At 39.8% G+C, this 23,739-nt stretch overlaps 1 protein-coding gene across 5 annotated transcripts in view; it reads left to right on the plus strand.

Annotated features, from left to right (window-relative positions):
- Window positions 1–23,739, plus strand: part of LDLRAD4 (low density lipoprotein receptor class A domain containing 4) — a 294,707-nt gene that overhangs the window by 131,541 nt on the left and 139,427 nt on the right. For all 5 annotated transcript variants that reach the window (XR_008731464.1, XM_055705562.1, XM_055705560.1 and 2 more), the window contains one exon: window positions 8,148–8,288. Coding sequence is in view for 4 of the 5 variants with exons in the window: in XM_055705562.1 (XP_055561537.1) it covers window positions 8,148–8,288 (141 nt within the window). In the remaining variant the exon portion in view is untranslated. The remainder of the gene's footprint in view (window positions 1–8,147; window positions 8,289–23,739) is intronic.

Consider the following 23,739-nt stretch of genomic DNA (forward strand, 5'->3'; position numbering starts at 1 on the left):
AATGGAAAGTGACTGAAGGAGAAGGCAAGGGGTAGAAAAGAGGAAATTTCTAATAGGAAAAACATTCCTTCGTTTATTTTTTAAGAAGGTTTAGCCATAAACGCCCAGCTTTCTGGGAAAGGTACTAAGGTGAATAAAATGGGTGACTCATTTTTTGGAAGGAGCTGAATAAGGACTGAGGAATTAAATAACAATTGATACAATAGAGTATTAGTTTGTAAAAAACATTGTATATGCCATACAATGCAAGCCATTGAGAGCAATCTGTTTGGCTGTACTGTGTGTATTATTTTTGTTTATATTTTTTGTTACGTGAATACTGGGGCACAGTCATCTGAATTACACTTCTTAGGTAATCAGACAAAGTGAAATCACTTTTAAAGTACATAAACTAACAGTGATACAGGATTCCTGAATACAGGAACATGCAAATCTCTGCAGATGTGGATTGGAGAACATGTGTTACAGATTATAAAAAAACCCTTGTCATTACTCACATTATTGTGCATTGCACAATTCAGATGCCATTGAGAAATGAAAGGGGAACTCTCTTGTCCATGAAAATCTGGAAGCCATGTTACAGTGGAAGCTCCATCACTGTCTTGTATCTTGAACATAGTAAATACATCCATTTCTCTTTCTGCACAGTATGCATAGGAAGACGTGTAAAAATAAGTGTCATCAGTATTAGGTTGATGTCTTCTGAACAGCCACTTGAATCATGGTACATTCTTGCCTGTGTTGTATCTTGTATGGAAAGTCAAGGTCTCAGGTATATTCTCGGACCCCTCCTTGCTTCAGTAACATTACGAGGTTGCAGACAGGAATGATATTTATTCTGTATTTCAGTACCTCCTAGGAGAGCTAACTGAAAACACTTCCTGCCTTAACAGGGGTCACAGTATTAAGTAATTTGACCTAATTGAATAACAGAGAATGTATTTTCCCCACCAATCATCACGTTTCCCCCAGCCCCCAGATAGTCCTCAGGAGCTGCAGTAACTGTTGTGTCCTCATCTGGGCCCGTTTTTAGGACTGCAGTCAAAACTTACCAACGTGTCTGTGAAGTGACATGGTTTACTTTGTATTTCTCTGGATTCAAAGGTTGTGGTGTTACCTGATAAAATGGTCTTATCTTGAGCCATTTGCTATGCAAACAATATTCCAAAGAAAAAACAAGAAGCTGCTATAGTAACATTTTTTTAAATTTTGTATTCCTCTACGTATGCAGCACTCTACGAACCTGGTGACACTGTGATTTTTAAAGATTCCTTAATATGAAAACCAGCTAAGATAATTTTGAAATATTTATCATAATTCAGGAATTCTTTGAATTATCATTAAGAAGAACTAGACATTTAGAAAATCTCATTTGCACATACCCTTTACTTCTCATCTGCACTTGCCCATGATAATGACATTGTGCTTGACAAAAATTATAAGGTACATATTTAATGTATTTTTAATCATCTCCTCATGTAATTTCACAACTGAAAACGAGAGTGTCATTATCTGAGTCACCAGTGCGCCTTCCCCATACTTGATTAGGAAAATCTCTGCTAGTATATATAGAAGTCAGGGGGCGGTGGGGGCTCCCCCAAGGTCTGTCAGGGCAGGGCCTGGCAGCCATGGCCCATCTCACCACCCCAGCCAGCAGCAGGGCATTGGGGGGCCCCAGGGCAGCCCCAACCCCGGGCAGCGCGCACCTCCCTGGGGTGCGGTGATGGCCTGGGACGTGAGCCCACAGGGGAGCTTGGCGTGCCATAGTGGACCCTGCTTCGCCACTGCATTGAACTGGGAGAAATGCACGGCCTTCTCATGGCTCATGGAAACCTGTCCCTTAGAGGCTGTTCCTTCTCAGGAGCTGGAGTGAAGGTGTTCCCTGTCCACCACCTTGGCGGCTGTACGCATCTGTCGTGGCACCCTGTGTCCTCCTTTCTGTGGGATCTGACCCAAGTGACTCATGGGTTGGAGTCAAGATTGTGACTCGGTTGAGTTGTTGGCACTGACACAGGTCTCTGAGGGGGGAAGCGCTGGGCACGTGGTGCTGGAAGGACATTTCTGCAGAAGCTTTGTGGCTGGAGAAGGTGTCAGGCTGCTATGGCAGGGTTGTAAAGGAGGCTTTACACGAGTGCGGAGCAGGGGACACAATTCTCAAGTTTTGTTGAGAAGTTCTGGCATTTCAGCGCTGTGTGGGCTTAAACGGGCATATCATTGCTAGGTCAGGAAAAATAAGTGGGTGGAAGGGCAGAAAATGCAAACCTGTACCCTGATACTGCCTTGCGGTTTTACGGTAAGATGATAGATAGATTTCATGAAGGTAGCAATAAAAGAAGCTTTCCTGTATTGGTCTTTCCCTGTGGTGGCAAAACCGGCCATCTGAGTGAGTCTGTGATGGTCTTTGAGATCACCTTGGAGAGGCTTCTCCATTTGTGCTGTGGTGGGAACTGTCCTCTCCTCTTTCTTGGAGAGACCTGCTCAGGGGAGCTGCTGGGCCCTGCTGCGAGGCTGCGGAGGCTCGCTGTATGGGCAGGACGGTGGCTGAGCCATAGCCAGTCTCCTGAACTTGGTGAAGACAGGAAAAAATTTCCAATGTTGATGAAAACTCTTTTTATAATGCCCCTATGGACTCCAGGAAGAGACATTTCTGTTTCTTTTCGCACTGGAGACAGGTATACAAGGGGAAGAAAGATCACAGGCAAAACCTGACCTCACTGACAAATCTCAAAATAAAGGAGTTCTTTCAGTTGTCCTCATGACGTCTAGTGTAATTTTGGTCAGGCTATTAATTAAAGTAAGCTTAGTGGAATGCCCTAATGCCCTGAACTGGTGAACTGAACAGTGGATTTCACTACCTGTAAGAATATTGTGTTTGCTTCCTTCAGCTGCTGGCATAAATAGTAACTAGTTAAAGGGCATAGCTTCAGGCTTTGCCTTAAGAAGAAGATGAAAAGATAATTGCTGGATAAGCAAGAGAGCATGGAGGACTGCAAGAAGGTAGCAGCTCAGCAGATGAGACTGGTTTTGAACCAGTGACAATCTTCTTTCAGTCAGCCCAGTTTTAAGGCTGTAATCCCCCTGGGCAGAGGAGCTCTCTCAGTCTCCATGTTGCCTGACTGACAGCGGGGTCCCCTGTCCTGTGCGAGGCAGTGGGCAGTGAGGCAGGCCTTTGACCGTGGCTTACAGCCCTGCTTCTTACTCTGCATAAGCTGATCCGCTTTCATTTTTGCTGGTATTCTGCTTGGCATTCTTTTTGTGAAGTGTATTTTGTTTTGTAAAGGCCTATTTATCCCTCCCTTCCCTGCACCAATGGAGGTTTATTAGATCCTGTGGCAGCCTGCCATCTTCCTTATTAACCAAGCTTTTTCCCAAATAAACATGTTCCTTGTATACACTGCCTCCTATTTATGATTTACTTCCCATTATAAAGCTGCAATCTACAATATTAAAAATAATAGACAGATGTTTATCAGAGGTTGAACAGGGTTTTTTGTATTGACTCTGGTATTTGTGGTTTATATTTCTTTAATCTCTAGTGCAGTGCGCTTCCTCCCACCCTCCCCAATTTACTACTTTTGCCTCTTGCTACCCATATAACAGGTGACTGCTCTCTAAACATAAGTTTCTTTCAGGCTGTTACATGTTGCCCTATGAACAGGAGTATGAAGAAGTAAGGAAGCCTTTGTGTGAGAAATTAGAAATCAGGCCTTTATTCTAGAGATCTAGATCCACCTGGAGGCAGAGATTTTCACGGTGTACAGAGAGAATGCCAGCAGGGTATTTGATCACCCTCTGCTGGCTGTGCTGCCGGGGCTGCAACCAGTACGCTGGATTTTGGGAGAGTGCCTTTCTTTACACTCTAGTTAAGTGATTTAGGATTTCATTTTGTGCATTTGGACTGTGTTACTACAGTTTAGCCACAACAATTTGAGATCACTGGCTGCATATATAGCTTTTTTTTATTATTTGAATGGATGGAATAGAATTCCACCCCTGAGGCAGATAATCATCTCAGACCCGTTAAATAAGTAGCTGTGACATGCATCATAACAGCGGCCTAAACCACCATATTTTTTCAATATGACACTTTGTTGCTTTTTGTTTCCTTGGCCTGTGGTTGGACTTACATTACAAAACCAAACAGCACTTAGCTATAATTAAAAATGCCCTACAGTAAGTGGGATGACAGAACAATGGGAATGCTGTTCATATGGATGAAATCAAGTGTAAATGAAGTCTAAAAGAATTAAGTTGAATGCAAGGACAAAATTAACTTGTTGGGTAGGCACAGAAAGTGTAAAATAAGCCTACCCAGGACAGCAGATCCTGCATTTCACAATAAAAAACTCCAAACAGAGGAATTTTTTGTATCATGAAGCAAATCCATCTTTTGCTGTTGCAGCTGAAACATAACCTTCAATTAACTATTTAAAATGCAGTCATATATTAATGGGTATTTGTATGTAGAGAGTTTACACTGCAAGCATCTTACCTTGAGCATGTGAACAATATACTTATTTATACTATTTGCATGCAGTTTATAAAAATAGGAAATGTTCATATTAGTGTTCTTAGTATCCCTCCTTTTTTTCAACATGGAATCATGTTTATGAAAACTTTATGTTGAAGAATCAGTATATTGTCAAGATAAATTTTAAAATTATATAGCAGATATAATTGCAAACATATTAAGATGTAATTATAAGAAGGGCTGGGGTTTTTTTCAACCTCCAGCTGTCATCTTGCTTCAGGTTTAGCTCTAGTCAGAGCCTTGCTGACCAACCTACTGATGTTTCACTAATTGCCACTTGAAAATGGAAAGGAAAACTGCCTAGCTTTGAAACATTATTCATGAAAAGGATCGTGCTGGCTTGTTTTCAGAACAGGAGCTTTCCCCCTCTTCTTGTCTAGACAGGCCAAGTACAAGACTTTGTACTGAAAAAGGCTCTCTGGTGTGTCATTAGGCACATTGGTCTAGTCTGGAGTGGTCTGGATTTCCCTGTTGAAGTGTTTTGAGGCCACTCCTAGTATTCTGGTACAGACCTCGGCAGGTTTATTTACCAACTTTCAGTTTGATGATACTGTTAATATTTCCTTTCTACTCTCTCCATCAGCCTGACTTTGATCTACCTTGCTTTACAAGGAGGGGTTCTCTTCTGGTTTGCTTAAAAGCACACTCTGTTTAAATGCATTTACTATGCAAACTACTTTAAGGTACTGAATTTTCATTTACAAGTAACAAATACCTGATGCTAAATATGTTCTGTGTTCAGAAGTATCTGTATTTTCATTGAATGATCTAATTTGTCCCACAATACATTTTTTCCTTTGAGTATTTCCTTCAGATTTCCACAGAATGTGATTATGCAGGCTAAGTTGTAAACTTTTGTGTCCTCCATTAGACATTAAATTTTGTTAGATTTACAAGTTGCTTTTGCACATGATGTGGGTTGATCCTGGCCAGCAGCTAAGCACTTGCATGGCCACTCACTCACGACCCCCTCCCACCCCACAGGACAGGGGAGAGAACAGGAAGAGTAACAGCAAAATTACACTTTTACTAAGTGAAGGAAAGAGGAAAAAAACTCAAGTCATTTAAAGGCAGTCACTCACCACCTCCCACAAGCAGACCGATGCCCAGCCAAGTCTCTGAACAATGGGAAGACAATTTTGATGTGGTCTGCTATCTAGGACAAAAAACACCCCGCTCTTAAAGCACAAATCCTTCCTCTTGTTAATCCTCTTACGGTAATGTTAGTTAAAAACCAGAATTTTAACACTTTAATAGAGCTACTAAAGATGTAATACTTTGTTTGGTCTTTTGTCTGAAGACTGTATAATCTAGTGGCAAACAGAAACCCAGAGTTCTTAGCTGTAATTGCTTTTGAGGTGTCATCTTGCCTGAGCATTTATCAGCCATGGAGGAAGCGTGGAAAGTTTTACATTAACACTCAACACAAAGACACAGGAAAGAATTAAATAGTGTGGCCAAAGTAACACGTCCAATGTTCTAACTTCAAGCAATATAGCGTTTGATATTTGTCTTTCAAATAGAAGCAGTATGTCCTTTACCACTTTAATTTCACCCTGTTATATTCCTTATTTAAGGAACCTGGGAAGTTTGAACCCTTTCAAGGCGACTTTTCTAATCTTCTAAGGCAGCTTTGTTCTTTTCTTGTTCTAGTTTCTTACTTCATGAAGTTGCAGAAATTAGTATTAAAGTGTTGCTTTGTCAGATTGTTAATATTGAGGCCGATTTGTTTAGTCTCCTTTCCAAAAGTAACTGTTAATGACCTTCTTAGTTCCTTGGGTTTCAAAGGCTTACTCTGTTTGGTTATAATTTTTTTTATGCTCTATACTCAAAACAGAAAACTCAAGGCCTTAAATGTCTCTTCAGTTCTTTGTTGTAGCAGAGAAGGACAGGGTGATAAAGGAACAGAGAAAAATATTTTGTTTGTACAGTATTTTATTGTACAATTGGAATAGTTAGAGTACTGCAGGGTTGAACTGAAAAAGCTTAAATCTTGAGGACATTTTTTAGGCAAACACTGATTTTTAAGTGCAGTTTGACCAAATGAAATAGAAAGATAGATTTTTTTCACAGGAAATATTTTTTTTCTTGCGCAGCATTTTAAGGCTTTTATTTGTATTCCTAAGCAGCATTTTATATGTTATGCATGTGGATACATATATTTTTGTAGCAGCAGATTCTTGGTGGTATGTGTACCAAAATGTCATTAAAACTCTTGATGAAAAGTGTTCAGAGTGAAGTCCACAAATCACTTTTACCTATAAGTAAATTTGCTAAGAAAATAATTTCATTCCATTTCCCATTTTATTTTTCCTCTCCCTTGCTATTACCATGCTTATGTTACACATCAGATACGCGTGGGTAAATATCACATCTCAGTAACTGTTTCAGGGGCTTTTTAGAGTTAGAGATCCTGTTGTCTCAGTTCAGAGTTAAGTCCAAGCCTGTTAAGATTAAAGGAAAGTCTCTTGTTGATACTGTTGAAGATGAACAAATGCTGTCCCTTTGCTGGGAAGGACCAGTAATCATCTCTCTGAAGCAGAATCAGCCAACCCAAACTGCAGCCTTAGGGAAGTCCAGGGTTCAGGGAATGGCACTACTTTAATAACTACTTGTGAGTGTTTCTAATTCTGTCTGCTTTGCCTCTGCTTGTGAATGATAATCGCCGGGATTTGTCAACATGCTGGAAGTGTAATCATTAAATTATAATTTTTCTAGATATAATATGTCTTTTGTTCTATATGTGTAGTTTATTTAACTTTGGAACAAGCCTAGTGAGAAAGCTTTTTATAATTGCATGTGTATTTCTGTGAATGTTTCTTGATTATATCTCAAATACTTACTATTAAAGTATACTTGGTCGCATAGGAATTATTCTTGTGACGGAGCTATATTTAGGGGAAACCATTCATTTTTTTGTAATGAACAAAATGTGAAAAATACAGCATGTCTGCATATAGCATTCATATACTTTATAGAGGTTTTAGAAGTTTACTGACTTTGTGAAGCAAACTGGCTTGTGGGAGTTCAATGTGCAGACACGGAATGCTTGATTAATTAGTTGGGAGACTGGGAAATTTGCTTTGGAAAGGTAGTTAAGGAATAATCGTCTGTGTCTGGAAGGATTGTTCCTGGTTGCAAACTATAATGTTGCATTACACCTGATGCTGTTTTATACTGTGCAAGACTTTTTTTAATGTGGGACAATTATTATTTTTATTCATAGTTCTGTCTTGACCCAAGTATGCAAGGTGCCACACAGACATGTATGAGAATATGGTCTTTGTCCGAAGTGAACTGTAATCAACATGAACTACAAAAAAAAAAAAAAAAAATTGTCTGTTTATTAAGAAGACAAAGTTGAATTTCCCCAAATGGCAAATCTGGTTTACCAGTGGGTTGATTACGGTGATCTGCAATGTGTCATGTATGTATTTGTATGTGCAATGCTACAAATAATACATATAATATTTTGGTGTTGAAATGCTAAAGACCCATCCACCATGATAGCATCTACTTGAAAAATACTGCCTTTAATGTCAGTCATTCTAGCAGTGAAGAAAGTAAGCATCCGTTTCCTCACAAATTTTTGTTTTGGTTTCTTTTTGCCTTTCAGAGTGCAAATTCACCTGCGCCAGTGGTAAATGCTTGTATCTTGGTTCATTGATTTGTAACCAACAGAATGACTGTGGGGATAACAGTGATGAAGAGAACTGTCTGCTTGTAACAGAGCATCCACCTCCAGGCATCTTTAGCTGTAAGTACTGGCTCTTTGTGTGCATCCGTGTGTGTATATATGTCGAATACTTCTGTTTAGCTCAGAAATCAGTCTGTTTGGAGACTTGGTCTGCAGTGTGATACCTAGGGAGGATGAGATGAAGTAAATACCATTTTTCTCTTAACCAGCAGTGATTTGTAACACACTTTCCCTATGTTCCTAAAGCCTGAAAATTGTAGTTATGCAAAGGAAGTTTGTGCTGCAGACGTTGAGGTTGTAATTGTACAGATCATGTGTGGCTTCTGAGAAAGAAGCGTAAATATCTAAATGATTAAATAATTTGTTCTCCAAGGTTCTAAAAAATATTTTATGCTTTGTCTGTGTGACAGTCTTTATATGCTATTAAGACTATTAAGAAAGTTGTAATCTTTTCAGTTATCATTCCTGTTAATCAAATATATTTTATTAGTGCTGAGATGAACATCATTTGGTAGGTCACTGAGCTTTTGTATGTATATATTTAAAACAGCTTAATTGCTATTCTTTGGGGCATGAATTTCTCACAGAGTACCAGAGTTTATCACCAGAATTGCTCTCTTAGTAATTTTCCCTCAGTGTTGTACACTGAAACCAAACTTTGATTTTTGTGTTTGTATGTTCTACAGTAATTTATTTTTAAACCACAATTCAGCTTTCTGGATGGGGGAGAAATTTTCCAATAATGCTTCTGGTGTACAAGTACAACAGAAGTGCCATTATGCTACTTACTGCTTTCCAAATGGTTTGGCTCTGCCAGTACTGACATCCCTCAGCATGCTATTTCACCTCTGGTTGTGACTGTGGCTTAGGAATATCTGTGTTGTTATGTTGTTATTAATAATAGGGATTATATTAAACAGCTTGTATCTGTAATTTTTGTAACGAACGCATGTGCCACTAAGGAGGATAGAATCACAGAGTGGGTTCGTAATAGAAGACGAAATCTGGTGGTGAATATGCCTTTCCTCCTCTGCCCTCTCACGTCCAAATGAACGTGTTTCTAAATGTACTGCAAAAGTTTTTAAATCTTGTACTTCCCAGTACTTTGGTGTGTCTGCAGTGATTTCAGAGGTTTTGAAATAACAATGGCCTACATAGGCTTTTATGTTACTTAATTTTATTTTTCTTCTGATTTGTTGGGGGTTTTCTTGTTTTGGTTTTTTTTTTGTTGGTTTTTTTTTGAGTGGAACTCTTTCCAAAGCCCCAGGACTAGCCATACATAGGCTTTGGTGAGGGGTCCAGACATGTATTTCCCCGTGAACTTAGGCTAATATTGGCTTTTGAGTTGTAAAAAAGTTATACCTTACTATTTGTTTGCAAGACATGTAAGCATATCTTTAAAGTTCAAATAGAGGAATTTTTTGATGGGAACACTGTACAGCTCTTCTCTTAAACCAGGCCAGCACAGCTGTTTGTCCGAAAGGAGCCATGTGGTAGCATGTGGTAGCAGATGGAAGGACGGACTTTGGTGACAAGCAGTTGGAACACTGCAGGTGGTGGCCCTGTGTGGCTGCAGTGTGATGGTGGCACCCTGTAAGTTCCTAGGTGGAGGTCCTGGGTGGACTTCCCAAAGCCTCTTTCAACTTGGGGTCTGATATCCAGGGCACCGGTGGTTTTTCAGTACCCCTCTGTGCTGGTGGCAGCTGTGCAGTAGTTGCAGCAGTGTGTTGGCACCATGTGCTGGCCGCCTCCTCAAAAGGCCTTTGGACTGTAGAAATTGTTACGTGCTTGATCCAGGATCTGCAGATTTCCTGGTCTTCCCTTAAGTCACATCAGTCCCCTTCGGCATTGCAGCAGGTCACGAACATGAAGACAGGCATGCCTGAAAGGGAGTGGTGCCAGTTAGCTGGCTGGTCATCCCCCTCACCTCCAGCAGCGTGACGTTTATCTGGACCAAACCCAACAAACTGTGTCTCTAAAAAACCTTCAGCAGCAGGTTTCCTCCTGCTTGCACAGGAGCTTCGACTTCTGTGTTTCATGATCCTGTCTCTGTAAAGTCATGCAGGTCAACGTGGCAGCATTTCTCTTTCTTTCCAGTGGATTTGGAGAAGAATAGTTTACTTCCTTCTCAAATCAGCCTTTTACAAATATGAAGACTGTTACTACCCATCTGTCAGTTACCCTCTGGGAGGTAAAAAAAAACCCCAAAAATAAACCCAAGTTCCTTCACAATAATTATGTTTCCTCAAATCTGTTATACTTGTTCATTTTCTCTGATTCCTTCTAAAATACGGTGTCCAATAGTCCTGCTACTTCAGTCCTCCCCAGTGGTGAGTGAAGAAGAATTATTAGGTAAACAGTCTTATTAAGTCACTCAAGAACTGTATTTGCTGGTTTTGGAACAGCATTTCAAATGAGGAGTTTGTAGAGGAAATACTTGATTTATTGCTAGGAGCATTTGGAAGTGCTTAACCTTTTGCTTACCTTGTAGCAGAGAGCCATTCATTATTTGTTGCATTTGGGGATATTGATAGTGACTGTACTTTTTAATTGCAATAGGGACTGTGTGACAAGTGCTGTTTATTTATTTTAAATAAAAAAACCCAAAACCCAGTGAAACAGGGTCCTAATGGGTGAAACAAAGAGGAAAAGTATCGAAGCCAGATGGAAAAATAATATAACTGTAAAACAATATTTAAATCAAATTAGGATTAGTGATGTTTATCATGTCCTGGCTATTAAACAGGCTGCTACATGGTATAAATCAGTGCCAGTTGGTTATAGGAAAGAGCATTATTATGGATGTGGCAGTTGGTTGTGTCGGCTTATTCCAGCCCTGAAAAAATGTGGAATACTTGTTGAAGTGAGGTCCCCGGGCCTTCGAGGGATGACATGTTGAATTAAGAAACCTGTGCATGCTTTTGCTCAATGATTTTAATGGGAATCCCTACCAGCATATATGTGCTTGAAATGTCCCAGCTAACGAGGCTACCTCCCCACACAGAAGTACATACATTCATTGGCATCTGATCAGTGACAAGACATAATACAGCTCAATAAGAAGAAAATGAGTTTAAAACAAAAATCGTTTGAGGAATTTTAAAGCAGGAATTTCTGGTCAGTGTTACATATCAGCTCTATTCTTGCATCTTCTTGCTTGTGCACAGCTCCTGAATGGGGAAGAAACTGTTGGAAGGAGCCACACATTAAGTGTGTGCTGGTCCGCATCTGAGCAGGGTGGCCTGTTTCTCCCTGGGACTGCTCTTGTATTTACCTAGAGCACATTGGCACTCCTTTGGTATCCCTTCCCTTCTGCTGTTTCTTCAAAGAATCCCTTTCTCATACTGTATTGAAACCTTCTATCTTCCCATGGTGGAAACAATATTCATCTCATTTCACAGTAACACATAGACTGCCCCAAACGATGTCTAAATAAATAAATTTTCATATGGAAGTTCTGCTTTCATTTGTTTAAGCAGTATATGCCATGTTAGCGGTAGCCCATATTTCCAAGCTACTGAAGCATTTCTCATTTGTGCTCTTGCCAGCAGCCAAATCCAGAATGTCTCATTGGAGCTTATTGTTTAGTTAAGTTGCATGAGCAGTGGTATAGAAAGATATTTTTTGTGGGTGACCTGCTCCCTGGATCTCGTGATTATAGCAGACGCTCTCTCATTGTGTTTGAGTTTAAATCTCCCAGACCTGGTGTTTCTCTCTCCTTGCTATTGTTATCTGGCACCAGTGTGAAGTCTGTTAATTCAGTCTTCTAAATGTTGCTGTTGAAGTCAATAAGATGTCTCACATTTACAAAGTTAAAAAAACCATGTATTTCTGCAGCCCTTTGGTTTTATTAATTTTCCTCTGCTGACTTGTAGGGAGGTTTCCTTATGCTGCTACATGGGCAGTTCAGTCTGTATAGCACACAGAAGATGGAGGGCCGCGGGGGGAAATCTGCAGCAGCTCCAAGGTGTGTTAAGAGTCTGATTTTAGACAACACAAGCTGCAGTCCAGCAAGTTGCTCAAAATACATCCTAAGGCATTTAAGCCAAACATGTTAAGGTAACAGCTTGCTTGGTTTGAATTGGGATTTTTAACATGGGTTTGGTGATGCATGTCGAAGCGCAGCTCGCCCTCCTCGGTGAGGATGCTCCAGTGTTACTGCACGTTTCCCCACAGGTAGCCTGGTGCAAAGTAGCCCTTGTCACCTTCTGGTAGGTCTACTTTCTGTTCTTATTTTCATCAGCTATAAAGACTTATTGATTGAGATAATGGTGGTAACTGTTCTTTTAACACTACTTGGAGGTCCAGGGTGTATTTAACAGCACAAAGCCACAGTGGGAAAAATGAGATGAAGGGTAGGATTTTAAACATTGCAGACTTGGCCTTGGCAGCAGCTTGCTGTTCCACGTGACCTGCAAAATTTGGACTCTGAGGAATTGAAACAATGTGCCTGCTTCTAGCAGGACACAGTTCATTTGTTCAAGCATTTCCCTTTGTTTCACAACAAATGATCATACTGCCTTGTCCTGCTAAAAGTAAATTAGATTTTGAAATGGGAAGCATGTCTGTTTGCAGCATCTGCGTTGTCTAATTGAGAAGGGTTGCAGTGATGGAGATTTTAGTTCTTTAATTGTTTGGTAGAAAACAGTACAGGTAGCTAGCTCTGCTGTGATCTGTATATGTTTGTGGGCATATGAAACACAAATATTGACATGCATGAGAATTTGAAGAATAAAGGAGAGCAAATCCTTCTTGTCATGTGAAAACTGTCTACATCAAATTTCAAGTTGTCAGCATTGATGGAGGTGATGTGTCATGGCTGTTTTGGCATAGAATAGTTTGCTGTGGGAGTTCATTTTCCTCTGCAAGGTAAAAAAACCCCAAACAAATCAAATATATAGCTCTCCCTTTCACCACCCCCACCTACTTCTGTCAGCTCTGAGCCTTGTAGGGATCTACAGGGGGTTGGAGAATGATTCTGTTTTAAAAACAAAAAGCTCAATCAAAGGAAAATATTTTGTTTAAAGAGACCTTTGGCATCCCCCTCTGACTGTGACACTGAATTTGCGCAGATAAAAACAACCGCTTAGATTTACATTTTGATTGTGCTTCTGCTTTCATGTATGCCAGGCTGTCCCACTTCAGGTGAAATTTATCCATTTCTTTAAATATTTAGCAGTCTAGCGTTGATGTTAATGAAAGTCTGGCACTGCTATTTTGAGCATTGCAACAATGATAGTAATTTTCAGTGTCAGATTACTGCTTCTTGGAGGAAAAGGGAGATGGGAGGAGGGAAGAGCAGGGGGGGTGGTGGAAATTGTTTCGGGTCTAATAGAGTTTGTCATCAGCCTGGCTGTGCCAGACAGATGGATCATGAATACTGTCTAGACGCTCTCTGCCTGAGTGGAGCTGTGGTCTCTAAGGACAAGCAATGAGACGCCGGCTTAAGTGACTGGGGAAAGTCAGGACATGCTCCCCTCTATAATCAGATGGCGATCTGGGCTGATCCTGCCCTGCCGGGTGGGGGGAGAGGCCCCGCTGGTGCTGGGAGCTGGTCAATACTGATCTCAGTTGAAACTTGGCTATTACGGGGCTTTAGGGGGGAGAGGACAGGGATGGTGTTACGACGCTATTGATTTCAGCTGCATCTGCCCAGGGACTGCCGGGTCATTTGGCTGGGAGTATAGATCTAGGGAGGGGGTGGATTGGGAGAGCCATCATCTGGCCATAAAGTACATGTGTAAAACTGCATGGTCATCTGTATTTATTGATTGGTTTAGTCACAGTATACCCTTGAAAATGCTTAGTTACTTGCTAACTTTTTCTTGATTTGGCCCACTTGTTCAGAGGGTTTCAGCTCTGCTCCCTACCTGGGGCTCCATATGTGTTAATGATTGGACTCAGTGATCTTAAAGGTCTTTTCCAACCTAAACAACTCCATGATTCTATGTCCCCTGCTGTTAAGATGAGGTTACATGAGGCTGCCTGCAGTTTGGAAAGGGGAAGCTGTGTTAACAAGGTGAGACCTGTAGCCTAGGGCAGATCTTGTGCTTTTTAGTGGTCTTCTCATGCTGTTACTTGTCCTTTCCCTGTCACTAAGCACAATTAATGATTAGGAAATAGAAAATTCTGATGTAGACAGAGTGATAAATATTTTTTGACTGGTGGAGTTATCATAAAAACTTAATTTGGTACATATGCTAACTTACTTAAAAAGCAAGAGGTTCTCTGGGTTTTGTATCACAGAACAAGCCATGGCATTCTGGATTTTAGTTCTGTGTCTATATAACTAAATACTGGGTGGGTTTTATTTAGGAAATCCAGTTGGCTTTCAGCCTATAGTGAAGTCTGGTTTCTTAAAGTGCTGTAAGCAGGTTCTGTGCTTTGTTTTGAAATAATTTAATCTTTACATATTTTTGAAGCACAGCATGGAACATTAGCAGTTTATAGGAGCGTGAAAATTTGGAAAAAAAGAAGGTAAATTTTCTGTTTTCCTTTAATATTTTGTACTTATTTTTAAAAATACTGCCTTTCCTGGTGTTTAATGAATGAAGTAGAATGCTGGTCCCATGAACTCTGTAATAAAACTGCAGTGGAATTCAGTAACGCTAGAGTTTACCCCTTCTTCATTTGAAGCCTTACAGTATTAACAGCTCGGACAAGCCAGACACACATGTATGTGGCCAATAACAACCATGAAATATGCTGGTACAACGTCAGGTATTTGCATTTGCTTACAAACAGGGCTGAACTCTGCTCCTGCTAAGGAATTTCCATTTCACAAAGTTTCCAGATGAACATTAATCATATTTTTACAGTTAATGAGAAAAGACATAAAAGCTCATAGTGCCCTGCAGATGAAAATGTGGGAATTTCAATAGCTCTGAAATGCTGTATCATTCATTGACAAAGTGTGTTAAGTCAGTTGTATCACCTTTAATCAAGATCAAGATACAACATTTGTTAGAACTGTTTTTGTTCTTCATACACATTTCATTCATCCCTCCTTCAATTCCTGTTAGCTTTTAGAAACTTCATCTAGTACTAATTAGTACAATTATACCTGGTATTGCTTTTGCTTTCTCCTGTTTCCTTTTTCTGCTACTGGTTTCTTACAGAAGCAAAAGAGAATTTCAAGTGCTCAGAGTGTACAGTGTATTAAAATCTTTCATTCAAAGACTGATTTTTATGTATCTGAGAGAATGCCTAAACTTCAGGCTGGAAATCTCCAAAGCAGTAGTGCCAGGCATGATGTGACTTTCTGTCTTGGAGGTTTGCTGTCTCTCTGCAAGAGACAGGAGCTCCTTGTGGACTGCTGTGAAGAAGGGAGATGGCCTCCCATAGGCTCTGAGCGCACCATTTCTCACACTGTCTTCTCCATCAGAAGTGCATGGTAGCAAAAATATTTCGTAAGTGCAGGCCTAAAACTAAAGTACAAAACCCACAACACAGTATCCTACCGCAGGCACAATTCTCGCCCTGGAGAGACGACGAGAATAAACTGTAAGGCAATTATTTTCAGACATTATTTCAAGTAGAACTAGTAGGTGCTTAAACACCAGATCAGAAATCATACAGAGTGGAACTGAGCAACTTTTGTTGATGTTATTTTTCAGTCCACATTAGTAAGTATTGTTCATTGCTGTCCTTCCTCTCTACTTTTTCATTTGCAGGGGTCGCACTGTACAGTGCACGACGAGCTACCTGGCTAAATCACTGTAAGTTTTAGATGCAGCTCTGAAATCCTGTGTGAGTTTTAAAGCCGCTGGTGTCCCTGTCATTCATGCAATTCACATTGATTGTCACTGGTAAATGCCCATTAGGAGCACTCCAATTGTGCTGTGTTTGCACTTGACTAATACAAGCCTACAGGAGCAGTCACAAACTTTCTTCTGTACAGCATTGGAAGCTGTTCAGGTGCTTTGGTAGCATGAAGGTTACTTATATTTTCATATGCTTTAAAGTGTTTCAGAGAATGTGCTTTTAGGCAGCTTCTTTTTAAAACAAAAAATAATTAAAAAAACCCCTCTCACAACAAAGGGACCTGGAGTCAAACTAGACCACCTTCCATCTCTAGGAATGCTGCAGACTTGTGATCTTTGATTGCTTTTCATTTGGCAGATACATACCTGACCCTTCATCTCCAGAAACTCTTCATCTCCCTGATGAAATGAAGCACCTTAATTTTTCTGAATCAGACTCATCTCCTCCTTCTGTTTTAAAGTAACATCTGAGATAAAGGTGAATTGGGAGTTTGCTTGTATGTCCTGGGAATAAATGCACACTGAATATTTTCTGTCAGAAGTTTCTGTGTAGCTTAACCTAGAGCATCATGTTCATACTCAAAGATATTCATGCATTTCAGTTATCTCTATGGCCAGTATTGTGTGTGAAATTACGTTTTACATATCATGTAGTGTTTAACCAAAGCATGTTGCTTTGGCCATTAGTGTGCAGCTATTTTTCTCAAACTGGGAAGTGTGAGAAACCCTGTTTTCTCCACAGTTTTGCAAGTGCTTGAAACTGGTGTAAGCCAGTGTTGCCCCTTGTAGTTGCTCCCTCATTTGTCCATGTGCAAATGTTTGTGTAGCCACACAGGAGTTGGGTTGGAGACCTCATCTGGTTCTGATGAAACTTCCACTTTGTTGTGGCTGGTGTCATGTCTTTGATTCTATTCTCAGCAAAACTGTGCAAACTCTTATGCTGGCACAAAGAAGAGGACAGTACAAGTGGTTCCATTTAGTGATGCTTTATCCTTGACTGGTTTAAGGTTTCCATGAAACAGTAGTGTTGTTAAATTCCTTAGTCCTTGCCTCACTAAAGCATATACTGAAAGACCTTTTCCTGAATACAGGAGAGTTTGGGAATTAAGAGCTAATTGTTGTTTTCCCTCTTCTCCCCCATTCTGAAAGTCTCATCATTTGTCACTTTTTGTTACAGAGAAATGAAACAGAAGAATGAAACAACAGAAGGGGGTCTCTCATGCCCGTTCATGGGCTTGGGTTCATTAAGAATGAACCCATGCTAGTAGATGCTAAATGCTTAACATCTCAATAACAAAGTCCAGTTTGGCTTAAGACATGAGGCTTTATTGGAATAATGTTAGCTAGTTAAATGAGTTCATAGGAACAGCTGTCTTGGGTTGTATCAAAGGCCCAGCTAGCCCAATACTGAATCTGGCACCGGCCAGTTGCAGATGCTAAGTGAAAGAGTATAAGCAAATGAAACAAAACAGTTGTGCTTTTCCCAGTAAACCAGGTTCCTTGGAGGAATGCTACACTGCTCTGCATAAGGAGCATGGGATTTCTGTCCTCCTGAGAAAATTCAACATTTAGAAAGGGAAGGAAGTGAGGTAAAGAGCAAATGTCTCTTTTCAGAAGTGTAAGAATGAGAGAAGAGCCTTCCAACCCTTTGCTAGCCAATAGATGTGTGGGCGCATTGGTTTCTTCAATATTCATTACGTGCTTTTCATGTTGAGGCACTTTGAATGTAGGATGCAAACTTGAAAGTGCTGAACTCATGTCAACCCGAAAGACTATTTACCTGGTCTTTTCACTTATGTTGCAAGGAACAATTTTTTTTTTTTTCTCTCATCAAATATTTTGAATTTTGAAAATTTCAAATTTGAGAAATATATTTCTCAATATCTCAAAATATTTCTCAAAGCTTACTGGTTTTTCTGATGGGTGGTGAGGTTCTTTCGGACAGGATTTGCGGACTGTGTGACAGCTTTATATTTAATGGTGAACCATGTTCATCGTGTGATGAGAGTAGGCTTATAGTTGGCTTCGATGTTACAAAACCCAAACGCATGCACAAAACCTGTTGCAGGTAGAAAACAGTTGTCACCTGGGACTGTGTGGCATACAGGCATCAGATACTGTGGGAGTGCATATGTGTATATGCCAGCAGGCTAGCACTCATTTTTTGTTTTATTTACATGCATGTTGTATGCAAATGTAAGGAGTGAATACTAACCAGTTGGCATTTAGGAAAAATATCAGCCGCATAGGAAGATCTGTACCTCAGCTCCTATGAAATCATAAATGGGGATTTCTGTCTCAGTTTAAAAATACCCACTCTTTTTAATTAAAGATTTAGGGTTGAAATCAAGGCTAAAATATTTTTTCATTGTCTGTTTAGACCATAAATGAAACAGTTGACCAACTGTTGATACTGAGCCACTGTTAAGAGCTAAAAGAAAACAGATCAGGAGAGTGAGTTGTTAAAGTCATTGCATTTTGATCTGATAAGTGAGTTTTCTCTAATTTAGCAATACTATCGAAGAGGCTAGAGTGGTATGTAGCACAGCATTAGTCCAACCATACGTGATAAGATCACAGCTCTATTTTCTTTCCAGCAGTATTGCTACACTGGTGGCTTCCTCTTTCTTTCTCAGATTTCTCCTTCTTTCCTTCTGTTTCAGTATTGCTGTGTAATAGCTTCATAAAAGTTAGACAGATTAAGGACCTGGGGGTTGTAGAGATAATAATGACGCACTATGTGAATATGAGTCTGGCACCTAGTAGCACCTTGGTAGAAATAGGAAGCTGTGATCACAGTATTAAAATATGCTAACAAGCTGAAGGAGCTAATGGCTTGAATTTTTACAGTGCAGATGTTCAATCCAGCACTTGTGCTGAATACAATAACAAATGTGTGAGGGCTGATGGTGATATTACTGTGTTCTTGGCAGCACAGTCCTCCAAAACTATCTTTCTTTCTTTGATATTTTATCAAGATTTAGAATGTTCTTTTTTGTGATCTAAGATAACGAATGTGTGTATAAACAAATTGTTATGGCTAAGGCTGGTTAGGCAAGGGTTGTCTTTATTCAAACGGGATTCTGTAAGAATGGGTGTACCCCTGTGTGTCGTGGTGGGGATCAGTATCGCGGTTCTTGGATAGTTCATGCTCTGCATCTCCTACTGAATTTCAGATAATTTTATTGTTGTTGATTTCAAAACCTAGCCCATCTGGCCAGAATAAACCATCTGGTTTGAGAAACTGTAGAGCCACGGTCTGATGTAAGGGTCATCTCCCTGTGCTTTCCAGAGGAGAGTCAGTCAGTAGTCTCCTGGAGAACAGTCACAGGGGCCTGTATTCCACTCCAGTACCTCAGCCTGGCCACCCACCTCATGGTATTTCACATATTCGGGTCTCTTCCTTCATGTTCCATGCTTTGCAGCTAATGCCCAAAGTGAATATTGCTGTGCTGCAGAACCTTTCAACTGTTTCAGTAGCAAATGATCTTGACTTCTTTCCAGCAGACTCTGATATTCCTGAAGAAATTACCATGTGTACCAGTCAAAGATTTCCTAGACGTTGTTGGGAATCATTATGTGGCAAACCTGAAACCTGCCTTTTTTTTTTTTTTTTTCCCTCCCTGGCAAAGGTGCTGGCTTGTTTGTTTCAATTACCAGGATGAAAGGTGCATGTGTCTTTTGTTTGTAATAAGCTGCAGCTCTCACTGTGAATACCTGTCACTTCTGATAGCCTATTACAATGCACATGATCAGTCAGCTGGCTGTGAGTATTTGGGGCTGGCGGTGCTCCTCCGCAGTTGCATTTACTATACTATGTAATGCAGGTTTCAAACCATGTCCCCTTTTGTCAATCCTATTAGATGAAGTATGGGTAGAATTAATTCCACTGATGTTATAAAACTAAATGAAGGACTGAAATGATATGAGGAATGGAAGACATGGTGATCAGTGAATAGGTCTTGCCAAGAGTTCCAGGTTTGCTTGGCATCTCTGCCACAGACTTCCTCTGCAAACCTGATGAAATCATTATTGTTTTTCTTCCTTAATGTCTTTATTTATAAAATTGAGATAATGATGTTCATCTACTTTGCAGAAGTAATAAAAGAAGATGAAAATTTTATGTGGTTGAAAAACATGCAAAGAGATGTTAAGCTGTAATAACCTCGGAAAATGGGTATTATACTGCAAAAAAACCCAACAATAAGCTGACTGTGAGAATTTTTAAAAAAGTTTAGAAAGCATGTGCTTCATGTTGTGTATTAACATTAGCACATACTGTCCAATATTAATAAATTTATCTTTGATTTTTCACTTGTATGTCAACATGTAAGAGCAAGGAAATAGATATGCTAAAGAGTTTCTAAGTAGACACATAAAAAGTCAATTTGCATTAAAATTTGACTAGAGACAGAAGAATAGGAGTAAGTTTTATCAGTCAACTATAATTCCACAACTGGAGCAGAATATCTAAAAGAAAGGTGAATGTAATGCAATGTAATGATATTTGGTTGTGTGTTAGGGAAGTCTGAAGAGGTATATCAGAAGGATTTAATCAAATGAGGTCAGCCATGAACAGAATGATGGATGAAATTCAATCTTGATTAATGCAAAGTAATTCATACTGGAGGGCAAAGTATGTGCTATTAATACAGTTTATTGGATCCTAATTAATTGTGTAGTTTAAAGAAAAAGGACCAAAGTATCACTACAAAGGGCTGAATGAAGACCTCTTTAGAGAATATGGTTGTGGTCAGATAAAATATTTTGAATCAATAAAAATAGGATGTGAAATGTTGTGATGCTGTGACATAAATCAACATTTCACCTTTATCTAGAATGCTGTGTTCAAGTGTTGCCACAGCACAGAAACATGCTGCAGATGTAGAAAACATGGGAAAACAGCAGAAAGAAGTTGTGAACAGACTTTTGATATGAATAGAGACCAGAAAGCTTGGAATTGTTTACTAGTGAGGCTAGGTAAAGAGTGGGGAGATAAAAAGGTACACAGAATTATGAGTGTTGAACAGGAGGTGGGTCTGGAACTTAGGCTGTATTATAAGATTAGAAGATGGCTCAGTGCAGTAGTTGAAAGCTGATAAAAAACAATTTTTTCCACACATCCTGTCTTTAGGCTGTATACCTCATTATTGTGCAGTGTTATTGAGGCAAGAATTTAGCAATAATTAAAGAAAGGAAGCCTCTGAACTCTAGAGTCCACTTGTGTGCAATCTATCCAGAGAGGAGTAGTTAGGAAATGTGTAAGGCTGAGGTTTCAGTCTTTTGGAGAACTGAACATCCTACTCCAGGAGAACAATGCGTAGATTGCCATGTGTGGTGTGAGACTGAAGTTCATTGTAAGTGACTTGGAATAGTGCTTGTGTGCAGCTATGATCAAAGTCCTCAGGTGCAGTTTCACTGACTTAAGTAATACTGATATTGCATGTGACAGCCTTCCGTCATATCTTATAAAGCAGAAATCTGGACTGTCTTGTGTATGTTTTTCATAGAAGGTGGTTAACTAGCGAGGCTGGCAGATGGAGTTGCTCAACAAGTGAAAACTGTGGTTATCTCTGCCAGCCAGTGTTGAATTACCTATTGCACACCAGGCTCTAGCCCTGGGAGGGGTGTTGAGCACATCCCCAGTGCAGGAGAGCACACTGGTGGGAAACACGTACTAGGAATTGCAGAGGAAGCTGGTTTAAGCAAGCAAGGTTTAGAATTAAATGTGTTGCAATATGGATTGGTATTTAATTCTTTGAAGCTTCTTACAGCCCTTCTTCCATTAGGCTTGTGTAGTTAATAAACCAGACCTTCAGAAATGTTTACTCGTTACATGTAATGTACTGAACTCCGTATGTCAGTGTTCAGCAGTAATGGACACCATTTGTAGCTCTTCTGTTCTTGCAGGAGGTGATAATAGTTTCCTTGCTTATTGCAACACAAGCTGTCCATTAATTAGGACTTTCAGAGAGAAATGTGTGTAGGCTGTGAACATGCAGAGTGATGCAGAGAGGTGGAAAACAGATGTTTGGTCATATATGCACCAGCCAGCTATTACTCAGATACCATCCGTTGTCTAATTAGTGGCTGGAATGTTGAATAATATTGGTGGTTGTGCGATTGCTGGAGTGCAGTCCGGCATCTGGTTTTCACACTTGTCTTAATCTCTACATGGTACTTAAGTAACATGCTTCTATTAAAATTGTTTTGAAAATGAGGTATCTAGAACTCACTTGTTACAGCAGATTAATTTCTTGGTGCAGACTACTGAATGTGTAGGGCCATCAGCTTTTTGTACCCTTTAAGGGACAGCATTGGGTTAACACGGGGGAGGAAACCTGACTCATCCATTTTGCTTCCTGTCATGCTAATGAACCCGATGTGTGCCATCTCAACTTTAAACTACCCCCTTGATGATTCTCACTGTACCTTTTTCAGTGAAGAGTCAGCAAAGAGCAGCCAATTTCTGAACTGCCATAGCTGAGGGAAGTATGTGGTAATATTACCTGTATGATGAATGGCTCCTTAGGAAAACTATTGCAATTTATCTAAAGTTCTTATTTTTATTGTATTGTCTCTTAAGAATTTCAGTACAAAGTATTAGTATTTCCAGTGGCTATATGCCCTAAAAATACATGCATGCATGCATGCACACACGTGTGAATATATTCTTGAACAGTCTTTTTACTTTTGTTAAGTCCGGATCTGTGATACATTTCAGCCCTGCCCGTTATTACAGGAACAGGCAGTAACAGCACAACTAGTGTGGCTGCACTGGGGCTGTAAGATACCTACTACTGTACTGTATTCCGGGTAAAAGGCACATCTGTAGATCGGAAAGAGTGACTCCAGATTTGCTGCCAGAACGTAAACACAGAGATGATTTTTGTCTGATACCGTTTCTGCATTTGTAAAATGTTTCTCATGCTTTCCTGAAACAACTTCCTTCTTTATCCGTATGAAAAAGCTTGTAAATTAGAAGAGCGCTTCTAATCTTCCAGGTAGCTGGAGAAGTAATCCCTCTTTCCCCTCTTCTCTTCTCTCCCTCCTTATCTTCCCTCCCCACAGAATGCTAAAGCATTGTTTTTCCTCCCACAGTTGAAAGGTGTGTTTTGCAGAATACAAATGAGATATTTGTTGGCTAGCAAAAATTGAAGTGAAACAAAAGACATGTCCTTCAAGTACAAATGGCGCTTTAGAGATCTCTGTTGGAAAGCCTAATTTCTATGTGAGCACAACTGTTTCTCCATATTGCCTGGAACACTTCAGTTACGTATTTGGCCACACATTCTATTATGGATTCTATAAAGACATAATTTGTCAAGCTAATAACTGTGTACAAAAATGCTTATGCATAATAAAAATGGATTTCAGAGATCTTTGAATTACACCCATAGACACAAAATTTTGCAGTACTTCGCAATATACTGAGCTGGTTAGATTATAGTAATAATAATAATTAGGATTCCTTTCTCCATTCTGCAGGGCTAACTGAACTACTTGTTTGAATCATATCAGTTAGATTCCACCACCACCCGCCCACCCCAATTTTTGGCCTATCTAGTGAGGAAGCTAAAGTACTATTTAACTATCATGACCTTGCTTGCAGAGTGTGTTTTTCATGACACTGAAGGTCTCTTATTTAAAAAGAGCAATAACAGACTTTATGGCATGTTGTACCTAGGTGGATAACTGGTTATTGTAGGAAATGTGTATTTTTTAAGCCAAATAGAAAATCTGCCTTA

The sequence above is a fragment of the Falco cherrug genome, chromosome 3, assembly GCF_023634085.1.
Source record: "Falco cherrug isolate bFalChe1 chromosome 3, bFalChe1.pri, whole genome shotgun sequence".
NCBI lineage: Eukaryota > Metazoa > Chordata > Aves > Falconiformes > Falconidae > Falco > Falco cherrug.